This window comes from Mustelus asterias, chromosome 15 (assembly GCF_964213995.1).
Source record: "Mustelus asterias chromosome 15, sMusAst1.hap1.1, whole genome shotgun sequence".
Classification (NCBI taxonomy): domain Eukaryota; kingdom Metazoa; phylum Chordata; class Chondrichthyes; order Carcharhiniformes; family Triakidae; genus Mustelus; species Mustelus asterias.
Genome location: NC_135815.1, coordinates 25,264,070 through 25,284,424, shown reverse-complemented (window position 1 = coordinate 25,284,424; position 20,355 = coordinate 25,264,070). Strand labels below are relative to the sequence as shown.

Below are 20,355 nucleotides of genomic sequence, written 5' to 3'. Positions count from 1 at the left end.
CCTGACTAGCCATGACACATGCCTGAGGAATTTCTAACCTTCAGGCGAACCAGTAGTGTATTGTTTTCTTTTTAAAAAAAGATCCCAGTGCCCCTCTTGGGGCTGCACAAAGCTTCTTTGCATTTCTGAAGAAGAATTATGGCCACCAGAGGCGTTGTGTCTCCAAGGACCAAGGCAGCTGTTTGTGACTCCTAATATCCAATGTGGTATTAATGGCCTCACCATTACCTGCTTCAGAACACAATGGCCTTCAACCAGGTACCTTGATAGCCAACCCAAACTTCACCATCACATGACCAAGACTTAAGCCATTTGAATTCCTTTAATTAATAAGCTGTCAGATCTTATATTCAATCATTGTTAGATCTCCAAAAAGAACAGGACTCCAGGCAGCAGCCTGTGCCTGTCTACCATTTTACCATCGAACAGGTAGCAGCAGAAGGAGCTCTGTCCAGGTACAATCGCCTGGCCCTCATTTACACTGTGAACTACTGGAACATTGGAACTGGTGCCTTCAAGATTAATTTAACTCTACGTGCCTTCTACCCTTGTGGAGGTCTCAGTTCTGGAAAGACAGATCACCCTGTGACAATCAACCAACTTATCCTCAGAAGACATTTGATTGTGAATCCACATAAAACCATAATTTATATATTTTGTGGTCTGGTCCTGTAACCCTTTCTTTCCCTTATCCTTCTTATGAGTGCAAAAGGGGCAGATGTTGCAAAAGCCTACGTTTTGTGTATATGTGTGAAATAAACTGACCCTTTTGTTTTATCTCATCTCGAGTTTGTTTTTATTCACGAAGGATTGGAACACTCCAAATTTAAGGGTCGGGGAAAATACGCCACCACTTATAAAGGGTAAGTCAAACCCAAAAACATCTTTCTGGTTACAGAAAGGTAGTGAGAGGAGAAGTTAGAGCTGTTTAAATGACCTCACCTCCTGTCCATAACAGTTGCTTCTGCTTACATGTACCTATGCATGTTTTACCTTTTTATTCTTTCAACTTTTTCCCATTTACTTGAGGTAGCCACAAGGCTGCTTGATTATTCTTCTCCATCACCTCCTGCCACCCATCCATTATTCTTCCAATTCCACTATGATTAAGTGTCTCATCACCAGATACTCTGATCTGCTCTTCAGCATGCCGCTTCTCTTTCTTCCTGGCAGTCCACCTCTATCGCTTGTCTGATCACAAGTCCTCTCCCTTTCTGCAGCATATAACCATACCATTTCAGCCTCTTCTTGGCTACTTTAATTGATTAATTAATTCGCAATATCACTCACTCCCTGATCTACTGATTCTTGATCTTGTCTTTCTCATTGCTCCACACATCTATCTCAGCATTCACATCTCATTCGTATCAAAGCATTGTTCCTCTCTTAATGTTGCCCAAGTTTCTGTACTATACAAATAATGATAGTGCATGTTTTTGTTGGGAAAACCATAACTTCACAGACTGGAGTTTTTAAAGTTTTGGAAGGCCATTTCATTATTGAAACTAACATTTCAGATACCAGCATCCGCAATAACTTGCTTTTATCCTGATATTTATCCTGACAAGTTCCGCACACATGAGGACAGCCTCAACTGGGATCTTGGGTTCATGTCACACTACCTGTAACCCCCATGACTTGCCTGGGCTTGCAAAATCTCACTAACTGTCCTGGCTCGAGACAATTCACACCTCTTTAACCTGTACTTAACCCTCTCTCCACTCACATTGTCTGCACCTGTAAAGACTTGATTACCTGTTAAGACTCGCATTCCAACCATTATCTTGTAAATTGAGTCTGTGTCTATATATGCCCTGTTTGTGAACCCAATCCGCCACTCACCTGATGAAGGAGCAGTGCTCTGAAAACTCGTGCTACCAAATAACGGCACAGTGAAACAGCACAGTGACACAGTGGTTAGCACTGCTGACTCACGGTGCCAAGGTCCCGGGTTCGAATCCTGGCTCGGTCACTGTCTGTGTGGAGTTTGCACATTCTCCCCATGTCTGCGTGGGTTTCCTCCAGGTGCTCCAATTTCCTCCCTCAGTTCAAAGATGTGCGGGTTAGGTGGATTGGCTATGTTACATTGCCCCTTAGTGTCAGGGGAATTAGCTAGGGTAAATGCATGGGGTCATGGGGATAGGGCCTGGGTGGGATTGTAGTCGGTGCAAGAGAAAAAGCTGGAAAATCTCAGCAGGTCTGGCAGCATCTGTAAGCAGAAAAAAGAGCTGATGTTTGGGGCGGCACGGTAGCACAGTGGTTAGCACTGCTGCTTCACAGCTCCAGGGACCTGGGTTTGATTCCCGGCTTGGGTCACTGCCTGTGTGGAGTTTGCACATTCTCCTCGTGTCTGCGTGGGACTCCTCTGGGTGCTCTGGTTTCCTCCCACAGTCCAAGGATGTGCGGGTTAGGTTGATTGGCCATGCTAAAATTGCCCCTTAGTGTCCTGAGATGCGTAGGTTAGAGGGATTAGTGGGTAAATATGTAAGGATAAGGGGGTAGGGCCTGGGTGGGATTGTGGTCGGTGCAGACTCGATGGGCCAAATGGCCTCCTTCTGCACTGTTGGGTTTCTATTCTATTAAACTTGTTGGACTTTACCCTGGTGTTGTGAGGCTTCTTACTGTGACATTTTAACATGATGGTAATTAAGTTGTGAATCAATTTCTAGGAGATGCAAAAATAACAGTCAGAAAATTGACTTTTTAAATTTGTTTTAAGAATGCTTTGCACTGGTTGATATTTTCCCTTTTCTCTTTGAGAGGGAACTTTGGGATCAGTCCCAAGCATTGCCTTTTTTGTCCCTGGCTGGAAGAAGGTGGTAAAACTACAACCCCCAGCGTGCCTTGCGTGGCCACGCAGGCGCAGTGGCAGTTTTTGCGAGGGGAGGTGGGGAGTGCTTGACCGCAGTTTCCTATTTGAGTGGCACAAACGGCAATGGCTTCCAGGATATCATTCTCACAGTACAAACTGGAAGCAGAGATAGAAAAGTGCCGGGGAGAATGTCAGTGGGACAAAGTTCAAAACCTCGTGAGGCAACTGCCTCCCAAAACTTCAGGGAATGGTAAGTCCTGCTGAACTTTTCCCACATTGCCCTGATGATCAGGTAGGTGACTTTGCTGAGTGCTTGGGAAGAGTTTGATGACCTCTGCTGTTCGTAAAACAAGATATTTCTTTGGCATCTGAAAAAATACTGGCTGAAGAATGAAATCAAAGTTGACAGAGGTTAACTTTGGACAATCCCAGAAGATATGGGTGTGGAAATCTGGAGTAATTGCTGTGGAAATTGTGCAGTGATCTGCCTTCAAGGTGCTATGCATTGCCTGAAATTTGTTTTCAGTGTGTTTTCTCACCTTCCGCTTTAACTGCTCCGTGTTTGAAGCCACAGAGACGTGTTTCACTTCTCCTTTGCCGTTGATTTTTCTTCTCAGTGACTTACAAGTAGGAGTTTTCACGTATTTTTGGTCATTTAAATTTTGAGTGAGTTTCCTCTCGCCCTCCCCCATTCATGCCAATGCTTTACCAGGTTGGAACGAATGAGGTTGCAGTCAGATTGTAACCGTATCATCAGTGCTAACTGGTTTTGCTTTTGCGAGGGTGTTAGAGTTCTGGGAAAGCACAATGCCTGGGATGCTGGAAATCTCAAGTCAAAGCAGGCAGAAAATCTGGAAGCACACTCAGCAGGTCAGGGAGAATCTGTGGAGAGGAAAGCAGAGTACGAGAGGTTTAAAGTTTATTTATTAGTGTCACAAGTAGGCTTGCATTAATACTTTAATGAAGTTACTGTGAAAATCCCCTAGTCGCCACACTCCGGAGCCTGTTCAGGTACAGTGAGGGAGAATTTAGCATAGCCAATTCACCTAACCAGCACGTCTTTCAGACTGGGAGGCAATCGGAGCACCCACGCAGACACGGGGAGAATGTGCCAACTGCACACTGACAGTGACCCAAGCCGGGAATGGAACCCAGATCCTTGGCACTGTGAGGCAGCAGTGCTAACCACTATGCCACTGTGCTGCCCCTAAAAGGAGACAAAGAAAAGATTGCAGAGCTGGGGGAAGGCACAACAGACTGGCACTTGGCAAAAAGAATCAAACTGAAAGGTAGTGATCACTGTCTGAATTTGTTGAACTCAATGTTGAGTCCAAAAGGCTGTAAAGCATCTTCTCGAAGTACTATTCCCCGTGCTTCCGGAACACTCCAGCAGGCCAAGGACAGAAATGCGAGCGTGTGAACAAATCTGTGAATTAAGATGGCAAGGAACTGTAAGGTCGGGGTCATGCTTATGGACTGAGTGGAGGTGCTCCATAAAGTGATTACCCAGTCTCTGTTTGGTCTCCCCAGTGTGAAGGAGATTGTACAGATTGTGCCTGTATCTGGTTTTCGTGTTTTTGCTTTCACACATGGCTGTCCTTTATGCTGCAATTAACGGTTTGGAAAAATGTGGTGTGAAAAAGGAGGAAGTGATACCATCTCTTCCCTTTTGAAGAAACCACAGCTGTCAATCGGGCATAAAGTCTTTGTAAACATTGGTTCAGAACTGTGGGGGCACCTGAGATGCATTCAAGCATGAAGGGAAATGTAAATAAACAGGACGACTGGAAGTCGACTAGAAATCCATTAAGCTGTCAATGGAAACCTATTGCAAAGCACTTTCAAATTGAAGTGATCAAAGGTTTCCAGTGGAATTATGTAGGTTTCAACTTGCTAGGAAGGCTCAGCAACTTCAAATAAATTGGTGTGAATACACTTGGGCTGGGGGCACAGATGTGGAGAAGTGATTTTCTTTCCCCCCCCCCTCCTCCTCGAGGTACAGACATTAAAGCGACCTGGCCACTTCAAACTTTCACAGGCAGGAATGAAGATGTTGATCACAGAGCTGCCTGAAATCACTATGCCTAGGATGATCTTCAGGTTTACCAGGGCCAGAAGGGGTAGTCCAGCCACGAGACCCTCATCCCAGGGAAAAGTGGCTAGGCTAACCCCCAGGACCCTAATGGGACCCTCCTTCTGCAGCCTGGCAGCATCAAAGGGGCACATTGTCACAGGACCTATCGCCCTGACCCCCATGGGGCCCAAGGTGCCAGACTAGGGAGGCAGTGCCAGGGGCAGTGCACTGGTGCCAAGGCATGTGGCCTGAAGGAGGGCATGTGCAGTGGGGGGGTGGTGGGGGAGGGGGAGAGCGGGGAAGCTCTCTGGGTGTTTGAGTAGGGAGGTGGACTGAGGGGAATGGGATCTGGGGGAGACTGGCTTGAGGGTGGAGTGCGGATGACTGAGGGGGAAGGGGTTTGATGGGTAGGTGGATAAGGGGGGCTGAGTGGCTGGTCTGAGGGATGCTGTGGGGGCCTCGGTGGAGGGGTCACCATTTCATTTTTTGGGGGGGGGGGGGGCGGCGGGGGGCGGCGGCATGTCTCCAACCGTGGAGATCGGGGCGCTGTTGATCTCTGAATAGTGGGGCTGGTCGGTGGGTTTCCTGGGTTGGGCTCATTTGCATCTTTCAGGTGGGTGAAAGATGAAGTTAGCCAAGACCCTAACTTTTACATTTGATTTTGGCATTAGGATGAACATAAGGTATTTCGCTCCAGGTATAATTCAAGTGATCCACGAGGAAGCTTTTATCACAACAAACTTAATTTAAGAACACAGTTAGAATATAACAAAAATAATTAGCATAACTTTTACCAATTAAAATACTGAAATATGACAAAGTATAATTCTTAACAGCTAGCTATATTGTTCCAATTTAGCAGTATCCCCACATAGCCATAAATCCCTTCTTTAGAACCAGTTAGTACAGAAACCAAACATGCTTATATGGGTACAAGATTTCTAGACTTTTAACACGTCTGGAGAGTGATCCAGATAGACACTTGGGGTGGGAATTTATGGCCTTGCTCGTCCTGAAACCGTACAATCCCGTCCGAGGTCAATGGATCTTTCCATTGTCTGCCCCTTGCTTGCTGCAATTCCCATGGCAGGCGGGGCAGCAAAATTCCGGCTTTGACTTCGAATTTTCATGCAGTAACTTGCAGAGAAAGCTCCACCCCCACACAGTAGAATCTCAGGAAAAGGCTTACTTCTTGGCAGATTTCAGTCTCCACTTCAGACAGAACAATAGGTGCAGAGAAAGTGCCCTCTCTCTAAAGATCCCAAAAAGCAGACTGCCCTGAACACTCTCTGCAAATGCCTAGCTGTACCCAGTCATATGACCTTACCTGTCAATCAACATAATCAAGCCCCAGTCTGAAATATTTCGGGGAAAACACAAAACAACAGAACCCTGCATTAGTTCAGATTAAAACAAACATTGCAGCCATTAAGATGAATTATGCTGCCACAGAAACAGTAAAGTGCTGCTGGATCCAGACAAAATGGCTCTGATAAAATGGAAGGGACTAATAAACACATTCAGCACAGAAACATGACTAAAATATCTTTCTTAAAGGCACAACACCGTCACATCATACAGAAGGGTAATAGGGCATTAATGTTTGATCACAATTCGTTACTATATTATCTGTAATCAGTTTCTGAAAAGAAAATTATCAAAGGATACGGGAGAATGGTAGGAAGATTGTTTTTGAGGAAATGGCTCCAGATGGAGAGCAGCAGTAGCATGGGTGTGAGATGGGCTAAATGACCTCCTGTTCTGTTGTAATTTCTTCAACTCTGTTCTCAAACCAATCCTGCTCTAATTTAGTTTGAGCTTGATGAACGGTAGTAATTCTGCTTCAATGCGATGCTGCTGTATGTGTATTTATGTAGAAATAGAGACATAGAGGTCTACAGCACAGAAAAAGGCCCTTTGGCCCATCATGTCTGTACTGGTCAAAGACAAACTATCCAACTATTCTAATCCCATTTTCCAGCACTTGGTCTATAGCTTTCTATGTCTTGACATTGCAAATGCACATCTAAACACAGTTTAAATGTTAATGGGGTCTCTGCCTTCACCACCCTTCCAAGCAGTGAGTTCCAGACTCCCACCACCCTCTGGATGAAAAAGCTTTTCCTTGCATCCCCTCTAAACCTCCTGCCCCTTATCTTAAGTCTATGCCCCCTAGTCATTGATCTCTCCACCAAGGGGAGAAATTTCTTCCTGCCTACTCATATCTATGCCCCTCATAATTTTATACATAAGAACATAAGAAATAGGAGCAGGAGTAGGCCATCTAGCCCCTCGAGCCTGCCCTGCCATTCAATAAGATCATGGCTGATCTGACGTGGATCAGTACCACTTACCCGCCTGATCCCCATAACCCTTAATTCCCTTACCGATCAGGAATCCATCCATCCGCGCTTTAAACATATTCAGCGAGGTAGCCTCCACCACCTCAGTGGGCAGAGAATTCCAGAGATTCACCACCCTCTGGGAGAAGAAGTTCCTCCTCAACTCTGTCTTAAACCGACCCCCCTTTATTTTGAGGCTGTGTCCTCTAGTTTTAACTTCCTTACTAAGTGGAAAGAATCTCTCCGCCTCCACCCTATCCAGCCCCCGCATTATCTTATAAGTCTCCATAAGATCCCCCCTCATCCTTCTAAACTCCAACGAGTACAAACCCAATCTCCTCAGCCTCTCCTCATAATCCAAACCCCTCATCTCCGGTATCAACCTGGTGAACCTTCTCTGCACTCCCTCCAATGCCAATATATCCTTCCTCATATAAGGGGACCAATACTGCACACAGTATTCCAGCTGCGGCCTCACCAATGCCCTGTACAGGTGCATCAAGACATCCCTGCTTTTATATTCTATGCCCTTCGCAATATAGGCCAACATCCCATTTGCCTTCTTGATCACCTGTTGTACCTGCAGACTGGGCTTTTGCGTCTCATGCACAAGGACCCCCAGGTCCCTTTGCACGGTAGCATGTTTTAATTTGTTTCCATTGAGATAGTAATCCCATTTGTTATTATTTCCTCCAAAGTGTATAACCTCGCATTTCTCAACGTTATACTCCATTTGCCATATCCTCGCCCACTCACTCAGCCTGTCCAAATCTCTCTGCAGATCTTCTCCGTCCTCCACACGATTCACTTTTCCACTTATCTTTGTGTCGTCTGCAAACTTCGTTACCCTACACTCCGTCCCCATCTCCAGATCATCTATATAAATGGTAAATAGTTGCGGCCCGAGTACCGATCCCTGCGGCACGCCACTAGTTACCTTCCTCCAACCGGAAAAACACCCATTTATTCCGACTCTTTGCTTCCTGTCGGATAGCCAGTCCCCAATCCACTTTAACACACTACCACCAACTCCGTGTGCCCTAATCTTCTTCAGTAGCCTTTTATGGGGCACCTTATCAAACCCCTTTTGGAAATCCAAAAACACCGCATCCACCGGTTCTCCTCCATCAACCGCCCTAGTCACATCTTCATAAAAATCCAACATGTTCGTCAAGCACGACTTTCCCCTCATGAATCCATGCTGCGTCTGATTGATCGAACCATTTCTATCCAGATGCCCTGCTATCTCCTCTTTAATAATGGATTCCAGCATTTTCCCTACTACAGACGTTAAGCTGACCGGCCTATAGTTACCCGCCTTTTGTCTCCTTCCTTTTTTAAACAGCGGCGTAACGTTAGCCGTTTTCCAATCAACCGGCACTACCCCAGAATGCAACGAGTTTTGATAAATAATCACTAACGCATCCACTATTACCTCTGACATTTCTTTCAATACCCTGGGATGCATTCATCTCAGTCATGTTCTCCCTCCGCCTGCTCTGTTCCAAGGAAAACAACCCCAGTCTATCCAATCTCTCTTCATAACCAGAACTCTCCAGCCAAGGCAACATTCTGGCGAATCTCCTCTGCACTCTTTCCAGTGCTATCACATCCCTCCTATAATATGGATTCCAGGACTGCACACAATACTCTAGCTGTGGCCTAACCAACATTTTATATCGTTCCAGCATAACCTCCCTGATCTTAAACTCTCTACCTCGGCTAATAAATGTCAAGTATACCACATGCTGCCTTAACCACTTTATCCACCTGCCCTACTACCTTAAGGGATCGATATATATGTGCATCAAGGTGCTAGATCCGCTTGTGTCTTTTTTTGCTAGCAGGTCAACACAACTTGTCATACAGCTCCAGTTGAATTTGTGCTGGTACTTTGTTCAATTTGTTCCTTGTGTTCTGTGCATTTATATAAAGAACACTTATTTGGGCTCCATATCCCAGTCTGTGCTTTTGTTCTAATGTTTTACTCCCATGTTTCTTACTTCTCTCCTGATTTAATTACATCTTTTAGTTTCCCCTTTTCCCCTTTATGCACTGCAGAAATTCACCAAAGATCCTCAGACAACACTTTCCAAACCCACAACCACTTTCATCTAGAAGGACAAGGGCAATAGATACATGGGAATACCATCACCTGCAAGTTCCGCTCCAAGCCACTCACCATCCTGACCTTGAAATATATTGCCATTCCTCCGTAGTTGCTGGGTCAAAATCCTGCGATTCCCTCCCTAACGGCATTGTGGGTCAACCCACAGCACGTGGACTGCAGCGATTCAAGAAGGCAGCTCACCACCACCTTCTCAAGAGCAACTAGGGATGGGCAATAAATCATGGTAAGAGGTCTCGCAACACCAGGTTAAAGTCCAACAGGTTTATTTGGTAGCAAAAACCACTAGCTTTCGGAGCGCTGCCCCTTCGTCAGGTAAGTGGGAGTTCCGCACACATGAGGACGGCCTCAACCGGGATCTTGGGTTCATGTCACACTATCTGTAACTCCAACGACTTGCCTGGGCTTGCAAAATCTCACTAACTGTCCTGGCTGAAGACAATACACATCTCTTTAACCTGTGCTTAACGCTCTCTCCACTCATATTGTCTGTACCTTTAAGACTTGATTACCTGTAAAGACTCGCATTCCAACCATTATTTTGGAAATTGAGTTTGTGTCTTTATATGCCCCGTTTGTGAACAGAACTCCCACTTACCTGACGAAGGGGCAGCGCACCGAAAGCTAGTGGCTTGTGCTACCAAATAAACCTGTTGGACTTTAACCTGGTGTTGTGAGACCTCTTACTGTGTTTACCCCAGTCCAACGCCGGTAACTCCACATCAATAAATCATGGCCAGCCAGCGATGCCCATGTTCACGCTTGAATGTAAAAAAACTTTATCGCCTAAAGCACAATTTCTGCCCGTTACTCCATTTTCTTCCCTTTGTTTATGAACTATTAATGTTCTATCTTGTTTATCTGATCACAGAACTCTCATGAGTCATCTGGCTGCTAATTCAATTGTCCTGATGGTATATTTCTGTGAAAATCTTGTGCAAAAAACATTTGGGCTTTCTGTGATGAACTCTGAGTGAATGGCCTGCTGTTGAGGTTCACTAATGAAAAGTGACCACATTATAAGATACTGGAAGGTGGTTGCTGTACTAAGGTGGCAGAAGTCCATTCACCAAAATCCCTTTATTTACAATTCCAACAGCAGTACACAGAGTGCTATCAGTCAGCAGTATACCTCCGGGAGTGCCAGAGGAATTGGCACTCCCAGTAAAATACAAGGAAAAGACTCCCTTATTGGCCCATCAATTGATTCCTTAATCAGGGAGTTCATATTCCAATAGCCCAACCTCAATGTCCTGATTGAAGCCATTACACTTGCTGGCCATTGACTTGTTCCTCAGTCCAAATTGGGACTGCTTTAAGTAAGGGGCAGAAATTATGGAGTGGGAAAAAGTGACCTGGTCACATACATCAGGAAAACATGTGGTTTTCATTAGTCAAGAAGCTGTGTGAATTTTTGTGGCATGTTTGTATTGTTTTGCAACAGATAATGACAGCATAGGTACCAGCTGGTACTCATGCAATGTTCATTCCCATAGTAACCAAAAAACAAACAGTGATATCTTTAGTCACAAACTGCAGAAGCGGGTGGTGGTAGACCTGGGAACATTTAGATTTGTCTCACTTGGGGCAAAGCCAAGGACAGCGTTTTAAGTGGAGGGGTGTTAAAACAGAGCTCAGGACCACTGTTACTAATCATAGGGAGAAAGAGAAGATTTGCATTTCTATAATGTCTCATCCTGTCTCTCAAAAATCTCTACGATAGTTACATATCAGCCTTTAAATCTCAGGGTGTGGTGTTGTGATAAGAATTAACACATTCAAATCAAATTAATCTGTCCACAACTTGATCACTGGTTTAAATCTATTTTTAAACAGCAGGTAGAGAAACTTAACATGAATGCATTTAGTATTCTAAAATGGTTTTGCATAGGGTACTTTCCAGACTCAAGTACTATTTACTGCCCAAGATAGTAATTCGTTCTAAGAATGTTTGAAATAAAAGGAAACCGATATACATTCTTAATTTGAAGTTGTTTACTTTAAGTTATTTGTTGATTCAACACTTTTTAATTAATTCCCACTTTGCTCCATGACTTATTTTCTTAATTCAAATTGTTGGGATATTCAATATTTTTAGTGCAAGATCAATTCTGAATGATCAGGAATAGACAATACAGTTTTTGTAGCACTTTAATGTAACACAACATCCCTGGACCAATGTACTTCACTGGAGAAGTATAAAACAAAGTATGACACTGAGCCACATAGGCTAGCCTGAGTCTTTGTAAAGCTGGAGCGGGTCTTTGGTGTAGCAGAAATGGTTGTTCTGGAAGTCAAAACCTGGCACCCACCTTTTTTGCCGGGCAGGGGAAACCGGGGCAGTATGTAGTTTGCACATCTATAGTTCAGAGGTAGTTGCACATGTAGAAGTGCAGCTGCCTTCAAACAGGTCCAATAATCATAACTATGATTTTCAAAATATGACTTGTGGGCTTTAGACTTTTCAGGAGAAGCTCTAAAGCTGTCTGTGTTCTTTAGAGAAGTAGGGTACTCTTTTGGAGAGCTGGGGTATCCTTTGAGGGAGGTCAGGTGTCCTTTTGAAGAGGTTACATGCTCTTTGGAATTGTTAATAGTTGCCGTGAATATGCATTAAAAGAATGGATAAACTCATTGGAGCTGTCAAGGGAACTCTTAGACTGTCAAGGCATTTAAGTTTGATTGGAACTGTCAAGCTGACAAAGCATTTAAGTCGCCTAGCCTTTAGATGTTTTAGAAAGAAAACATTCTGGAGTTTAATAAAATGTGCTTGCTGTTTCACTCCGTCTATTGATAGATGCCTGAGAACTATCATTATAGAATTTATGCTGCATGACTGATTTCACAACATAATTACCACAGTGGGGTACCTGTCAGTTTACAGTTTGATTGACACCTCCAAGTGGTTAAAATTTATTTGATATGGAGCTATGAATACAAAGGCTTATGTGGGATTAAGCACTTGAATAAAATTTATGTTCTTAAAAACGATCATGTAGTGAATGAGATTTAATGAATGAGAGTTTTCCAAAAATAAAGTGTGTAATAGGCAATTAGAACTTTACTTCATTTCAACATGAGTCCTGAGGTCTGTCTGTGATGAATACTGGGTGAGTTGGCATGGAGGGTGTAAGGGCAAAGAGTGGTGGACGTGGGTTGGCATGATTTGGCACTTTGTATAGTGGTTATAAAAGGACATGAGGTGGATAGGGGGGCATAGGTTGACACGGGTTATAAAGGGCCTTCGAGATAGGTAGAGTGGTAAAGGCTATCAAGGCAGGTATGAGGGGCCATGCAATGGGGAGGGTGGAGGTGTAAAGTGGCATGGATTGGGATGGATGGAGGAAGGGGAGTGTGTGGAGCCTGGAGGGCTGTATTTTTTTTTACAGCAAATAAATTGCAGATCACTCAGGTAGGCCATTTAAACATCTGCTTCTGAGCCTGACAGACCTGACTTGCATTAACAGCTGCCTCCTGGAACGAAAATAAGACCATCCAGGGCACTTTCCCCAGAGTTGCATTTGCAGAGCTGGGAATTTTCCCAACACTGCGCTCCTGACTTGGGAGCGAAAATTCAGGCCGAGATCAGATGACCAAAAGTTTGGTCAAAGTTAGGATTTAAGAAATATCTTCAAGAAGAAAAGCTAGGTAGAGAGGTGTAGGGAAGGAATTCTCGAGCTTGGGTCCTAGGTAAATAAAGGATGGCCATCCTCCCTGGCTGGTGATTACCACTCCAAGGAAGTTACGTGCCAATGAATATTCCATCACATTCCTGATTTGAGCCTTGTAGATGTTGGAGAAGAAAGGAGGTGATCTGCTCATCAAAGAGTACACAGCCTCTGCCCTGTTGCTGCAACATATTGTTGATATGCCTTTCAAATGATGAAGCCCAAGATCTGGTGCCATTGAAGAATCATGAAGAGATGCTGAGTTTTCATTTGTCTTAGATGCTCTTTGCACAGTATATAAATTGCTACTAGCCAACCCAAGCCTAAAGAATTTCAGGTCCTTTTAAAGGCTTTAAGATACGGGCATATTAATAACAACACCAGGAATGCCGTAGTGTAAAGAAGCATCAACTCGGTGAAGTTTCTATACAGAGCTGTTTTTCCCTCATCCCTGTCCTTGCGGCCAGTTTCCCAAAACTCCAATTAAAATCCATGTCTAAATCCCCTCATGGCCTTGCTGCTCCCCCTCACAGTCCTGTATCTCCATTTAAATTCTCTGTCTCTCTGATTCTAGACTTTAGTTTGCAAATTTCTCACACTAACCTCAGTAGGTGACCTAGTCTTTGACACACACTTTTGGGTTTTCTGTCTAAGCCTCTGCATAAACCCTCTTCCTTTAAAGGCCTCTTAATAGCACCTTCTTTGACTCAGTGTGCATTTTCGTTTGATTACATTTCTGCGAAGCATGTTGGAATGTTTCTTATGTTCAGATGTTATTTGTAATAAGCAGTGTTGTGCAAATGCCAGTTATATAAATGTATGAATGGGTTGCGGGTAAAGGCTGGCACTGGAATAAACTTAACTCGTTTCTGTTCTATGGTAATACCGAAGTAACTTGTTAAATATTCTTTTTTTGAAATGCCAAATAAAAGATGATTTTGGGGATCTGCTGCTTGCCGAAGCCCTCTTGGAACAATGCCTCAAGGAAAACACAAGCAAGCTGAAAGATTGCATTCCGTTAATGGAAAAAAATGAACCCAAAATGAGAGAAGCCAAAAAGCACTTGAGCAGTATTTTAAACAGAGGCAAATTACAAGTGAGTACAGAGCATGGATGTTCATACATATGTACGCTGACAAAAACTGCCACAAATACGATTTAGGATGTAGCATCAGCAGACAACGATCCATTACCATGCCGTACATATACACATATAGAACACACTTTCATATATAATGCCTATGTTTTTTTCATTTCCTATAGCAAAGGGTGATAAGTGAAAAGCACACGAGAGGAAGCTGCTGCTACCTCAGGTTTTATATAATAAGCGCTTAAAGCGTAGCACCAGAAAATAACAGATTATTGAATGAGAAGCAGTTTTGGGGCTAATGACCATTCCTGATTATAAGCGGGGTTCTTCTTTAATCTCGCTAAGATTATAAAATTATACTTCTGACAAAAATTTTGAATGTTAGTGATCTGTAATTCTTTTTAAGCTGTCTCTTATATTTAGGACCAAGAATATTTAATTTCAGTAGGTTTTATTCTCCTCCTCCATGTGAAATGTATTTTTACCGAACTGTTGTAAACCTTCAGTGTTTACTAAAACTATACTTTGCAAACAGAGGACCGAGGACAGATTGATGGCTTGCATCTGTTTTTGTTGTTTTCAATAAGCAGCTGCCAAAATATTAAAGCTCCACATTATACGGGCCTTGATTGTTAAAGTCACTTTTCATACATTGAGTAAAGGATGAATCTGGAGCCAGTCTTTTCCTTTTAATACAGGTTTATTGATAAAAACACAGCACTTTCCTTCCCATACACTGGTGTAAATCTGTTCTTATGTACTTAAAATTTTAAAGTTTATTTGTTAGTGTCACAAGTAGGCTTAAAATAATACTGCAATGAAGTTACTGTGAAAGTCTCCTAGTCATCACACTCCGGCGCCTGTTCGGGTACGCTGAGAGAGAATTTAAAATGGCCAATACACCTAACCAGCATGTCTTTCAGACTGTGGGAGGAAACTGGAACACCCAGGGGAAACCCACGCAGACTTGGGGAGAACATGCAGACTTTGCACAGACAGTGACCCAAGCCAGGAATCGAACCCGAGTCCCTGGCGCTTTGAGGCAGCAGTGCTAGCCACCATACTCCCTTAGGAATAATTCCCTAATCTTTCCCCAATTATTAACCGTATTCTCATTTGCAAACTAAAGCATGCACCACATTGTAACAGGATTCCAGTATTAACAAGATCAAGCGTCAGATTAGGCCCAAGATGGGGTGCAGTTTCTTGACAGCTGGGATTTTGTTTGTTTTTCTTGTGGAGACCTTGAATTGGATTCAATTGGATTTGAATTTGGTTTCTGGAACAAGCAAGGAATGGATTTGAGTTTGCCTGGTCCACTCTAAACATTGGCTTTGTAACTTTAAGGGTGGAGTAATAAATTGTAAAAAAACACTGGAGTAGTGGAATGCCTGTTTAATCCCTCCAACCCATGCTTCACACAGTTCTTGACCTTGGACGCATTGCACTGAATGGCAGTCAAGCAATTTTCTGTGGGATGGGAGAGGGAGCAAAAATGATTACAGATCATTTAAATAGAACTAATTAAATTAAAACAGTGAATTACAGGGAGATAAAGTTTGCAAGCTTTCCACATTAGCTGTTTCCTGTTGCCGATGTTCCTGATATCCAAGAAATGTGAAAAATGTTCCCTAGATCCATCCACTAGAGAATTTTCAAATTTCTTCCCCACAGTTACAGACTAACTTCAGGAATGCATTTCTTGTGGATTTTAGCTGTTGACCTTTGTTCTTCGCTATGGAGGCTGGTTCAGTGATGCATCATAGTTTTGGGGTGAAGAGTGGATGTTAATCTCCTGTGTATACAAACTCTGAGAGCATTGTTTTTTTTACACTGAAAAAAGTTAGTTTTGACTTTGTTCTAATGAGCGATGTTAGTTTGTGGAATGAATATTTTCCATTGCAGCCATTCGGTATCAAGTACTCTTGGGTCAAGTATATTATGATTAGATGTCGAGAGAAACTCATTCTACTTTGCACAAGCACCAGGAGAGTATCCCTTATTGTACCTCTGTTACATTTTTTCATTTCCAATGAGTTAGATTGTCTTTGGGGCTCCAAGCACAAGCTTTGCAAATTCTTTCCTTTCAATTTTTGCAGACAGAGGAGATTTTTTCCACCAGCCTTGATTAAGCCCATGGCCAGAATTTTCCAGTTCCACCAAAGTTAATGGACGTTTGGCTGGCTCATTTCATCCGCGGTGGGGGAACCTGCCGTGGTGGGGCTGGAAAATCTCACCCTATGTGTCAGACATAAAAACCTACTGCACCATTTATTGAAACTCATTCATTACGTTCAACTTCAGTATTTTTTATTAATTCATGGTATGTGAACATTGCAAGGTAAGCATCTGTTGTTCACCTCTAATTGCCCTTGAGAGGGCGATAGTGAGCCACCTCTTGAACTGCTGCAGTCCACCTGTTGTAAGTGCACCTCCAGAGCTATCAGGAAAGGAGTTTCAGCTTTTGATCCAGCGACAGTGAAGGAACAGTGCTGTAGTTTCATGTTAGGATGTTGCGTGGCTTGGACCAGCAGAATTAGGCCACTCGGCCCCTTCGAGTCTGCTCCGCCATTCAATCATGGCTGATATTTTTCTCATCCCCATTCTCCTGCCTTTTTCCCATAACCCCTGATCCCCTTATTAATCAAGAACCTATCTATCTCTGTCTTAAAGACACTCAATGAGCTGGCCTCCACAGCCTTCTGCGGCAAAGAGTTCCACAGATTCACCACTCTCTGGCTGAAGAAATTCCTCCTCGTCTCTGTTTTAAAGGATCGTCCCTTTAGCCTGAGGTTGTCCCCTCTGGTTCTAGTTTTTCCTTCTAGTGGAAACATCCTCTCCACGTTCACTCTATCCAGGCCTTGCAGTATCCTGTAAGTTTCAATAAGATACCCCCTCAGCCATCTAAACTCCAACAAGTACAGACCCAGAGTCCTCAACTGTTCCTCACATGACAAGCTCTTAATTCCAGGGATCATTCTTGTGAACCTCCTCTGGACCCTTTCCAAGGCCAGCACATCATTCCTTAAATATCGGGCCCAAAACTGCTCATAGTACTCCAAATGGGGTCTGACCACAGCCTTATACAGCCTCAGAAGTACATCCTTGCTCTTATATTCCTTGTATTCTAGCCCTCTCGACATGAATGCTAACATTGCATTTGCCTTCCTAACTGCTGACTGAACCTGCACGTTAACCGTAAGAGAATCTTGAACAATGACTCCCAGGTCCCTTTTGTGTTTCTGATTTCCTAAGCATTTTCCCATTTAGAAAATACTATGCCTCCATTCCTCCTTCCAAAGTGTATAACCTCACACTTTTCCACATTGTATTCCATCTGCCACTTCTTTGCCCACTCTCTTAACCTGTCGAAGTCCTTCTGCAGCCCCCCTGCTTCCTCAATACTACCTGTCCCTCTACATATCTTTGTATCATCTGCAAACTTAGCAACAGTGCCTTCAGTTCCTTCCTCCAAATCGTTAATGTATATTGTGAAATATTCAGCACTGCCATCCTGAAAAAGACCCCTTTATCCCCACTCTCTGCCTCTTGCCAGTCAGCCAATCCTCTATCCATGCCAGGATCTTACCCTTAACACCACGGGCACTTAACTTATTTAACAGTCTCCTTGTCAAAGGCCTTCTGGAAATCTAAATAAATCATGTCCACTGGTTCTCCTTTACCTAACTTCCTTGTTATCTCCTCAAATTGTCAGACATGACCTCCCTTTGACAAAGCCGTGCTGACTCGGTCCTACTTTATCATGCATTTCCAAGTACTCTGCGATCTCATCTTTAATAATGGACTCTAAAATCTTGCCAATGACTGAAGTCAGGCTAACCAGCCTATAATTTCCCATCTGCTGCCTCCCTCCCTTCTTAAACAGCAGTGTTACATTAGCTACTTTCCAGTCCTCTGGTACCCTCCCTGCCATAAGAAGTCTCACAACACCAGGTTAAAGTCCAACAGGTTTATATGGTAGCAAATACCATAAGCTTTCGGAGCGCTGCTCCTTCATCAGATGGAGTGGAAATGTCTTGCCAATGACCCTCCCTGCCTCCAGTGATTCCTGAAAGATCACCATCAATGCCCCCAATTCCTGGAGGGGAACTTGGAGGTGGGGGTGTTCCCATGCTTCTGCTGCCCTTGTCCTTCTAGGTGGCAGAGGTTGCTGATTTGGAAGTTCCCGTCAAAGGAGGCTTAGTGAGTTGCTGCAATGAATTTTGTAGATGGTTCAGCCTGCTGCCCAGTGAATGTTTATGGTGTTGGATGGGGTGCTGATCAGGCTAACTGCTTTTTCTTGAATGGTGTGGAACGTCTCGGATGCTGTTGGAGCTGTGCTCATCAGACGAGTGGAGAACATTCCATTACACTCATTACTTGTGCAGAAGCATGGCAACACCACCACTTCCATGTTCCCCTCCAAGCCACACAACATCCTGACATGGAACTATAGCTTCGTTCCTTCACTGTTACTCGGTCATAACCTGGAACTCCCTTCCTGACAGCTCTGGAGGTGCAATTTCAATAGGTGGAAGTTGGGAGGAGAGTTACCAAAGAATTGGCAGCCTCTGAATTGCTGTTGTAGCCACAGTGTTTATATGGATGATCCCCAGCTAAGTTTCTGGTCAATTGTAATGCCCCAAATATTGATGGTGGATGATACAGTATTGTAATGCCCTTGAAAGCTCAGGGAAGATGGTTAGATTCTCTTTTGTCAGAGGTGGTCATTGCCTGGCAATTGTGAGGTGTGAATGTTGTTTGCTACCTATCAGCTCAAGCCTGAATGTTGTCCAGGTCCAGCTGCATATGCGCAGGGACTGTTTGAAAACCTGAGGAATTGCAGATGGTTCTGAACATTATGCAATCATCAGTAAATATCCCCACTTCTGACCTTGTGGTATATATTAATGATTTGGATTTAAATGTGGGTGGAATGATTGGGAAATTTGCAGATGACACAAAAATCGGCTGTGCAGTTGATAGCGAAGAGGGTAGCTGTGGACTCCAGAATGATATCAATGGCTTGTTTGAGTGGAAAAGTTTCAAATAGAGTTCAATCCTGAGAAGTGTATTTGGGAGGACAAACAAAGCAAGGGAATATTCAATAAATGGGCGGATATTGAGAGGGGTAGAGGAAGTGACAGACCATGGTGTGCAGGTCCACAGGTCCTTGTAGGTGGCAGAACAGATAGATAAGATGGTAAAGAAGGCACATGGAATGCTTTCCTTTATTGCACGTGGTATAGAATATAGAAGCAAGGATGTGATACTGGAACTGTATAACATGCAGGTTTGGCCACAGTTGGAGTTTTGCATACAGTTCTGGTCATCACATTACAGGAAGGACATAATTGCTCTGGAGAGAGTTCGAGATTTACAGGAATGATGCCAGGGCTGGAAAATTATAGCTAAGAGGAAGGATTGGGTAAGATAGGGTTGTTTTCCTTAGAACAGAGAAGGCTGAGGGGTGACTAGAATGAGGTATACAAAATCCTGAGGGTTCTAGGGAGAATAGACAGGAAAGACTTGTTTTTCCTAGTGGAGCGGTCAATTACCATGGGGCACAGATTTAATTTGGATGGTGGAAGGATTAGAGGGGATATTAGGAAAAACCTTTCACACGAATCATAGTAAGTGTCTGGAATTTGCTGCCTGGATTGGTGGTTGAGGCAGAAATATTCAACCACCGGCACGGTGACACAGTGGTTAGCACTGCTGCCTCACAGCTCCAGGGCCCCGGGTTCAATTCCAGCCTCGGGTCACTGTCTGTGTGGAGACATTCTCCCCATATCTGCATGGGTTTACTTTGGTAAACGGCTACGGTTTCCTCCCACATTCCAAAGATGCGCGGGTTAGGTTGATTGGCCATGCTAAATTGACCCTAGTGTTAGGGGGATTAGCAGGGTAAATATGTGGGGTTACGGGAATAGGGCCTGGGTGGGATTATGGGCGGTGCAGACTCGATGGGCCAATCGGCTTCCTTCTGCACTGTAGGGATTCAATGGTTGAGATGGTTCTATGAACTCGATTAAAGGTTACCTAGATCTGCACCTGGCTATGGATCGGGTGCTGGAAGATGGGATTAGAATGGGTAACTAGTTTTTACATCTGGTGCAGACTCAATGGGCTGAATGGTCACTATGGCTTTATGGAATAGCTCCTGCAATGATTCCCTGCGACTGAAATGATTGACCTCCAACAACCACAACTATCTTCCTTTGTGCTCGGTACGATTCCAACC

General features: G+C 43.9%; 1 protein-coding gene across 1 annotated transcript in view; it reads left to right on the top strand.

Moving 5' to 3' along the window:
- The first annotated feature begins 2,915 nt into the window (after nt 1–2,915).
- LOC144504409 (tetratricopeptide repeat protein 7A-like) overlaps nt 2,916–20,355 on the top strand; it is a 272,644-nt gene continuing 255,204 nt past the window's right edge. Inside the window, exons 1-2 of the mRNA XM_078229665.1 lie at nt 2,916–3,062; nt 13,954–14,117. Coding sequence (XP_078085791.1) covers nt 2,936–3,062; nt 13,954–14,117 — 291 coding nt within the window. The 5' untranslated portion in view covers nt 2,916–2,935. The remainder of the gene's footprint in view (nt 3,063–13,953; nt 14,118–20,355) is intronic.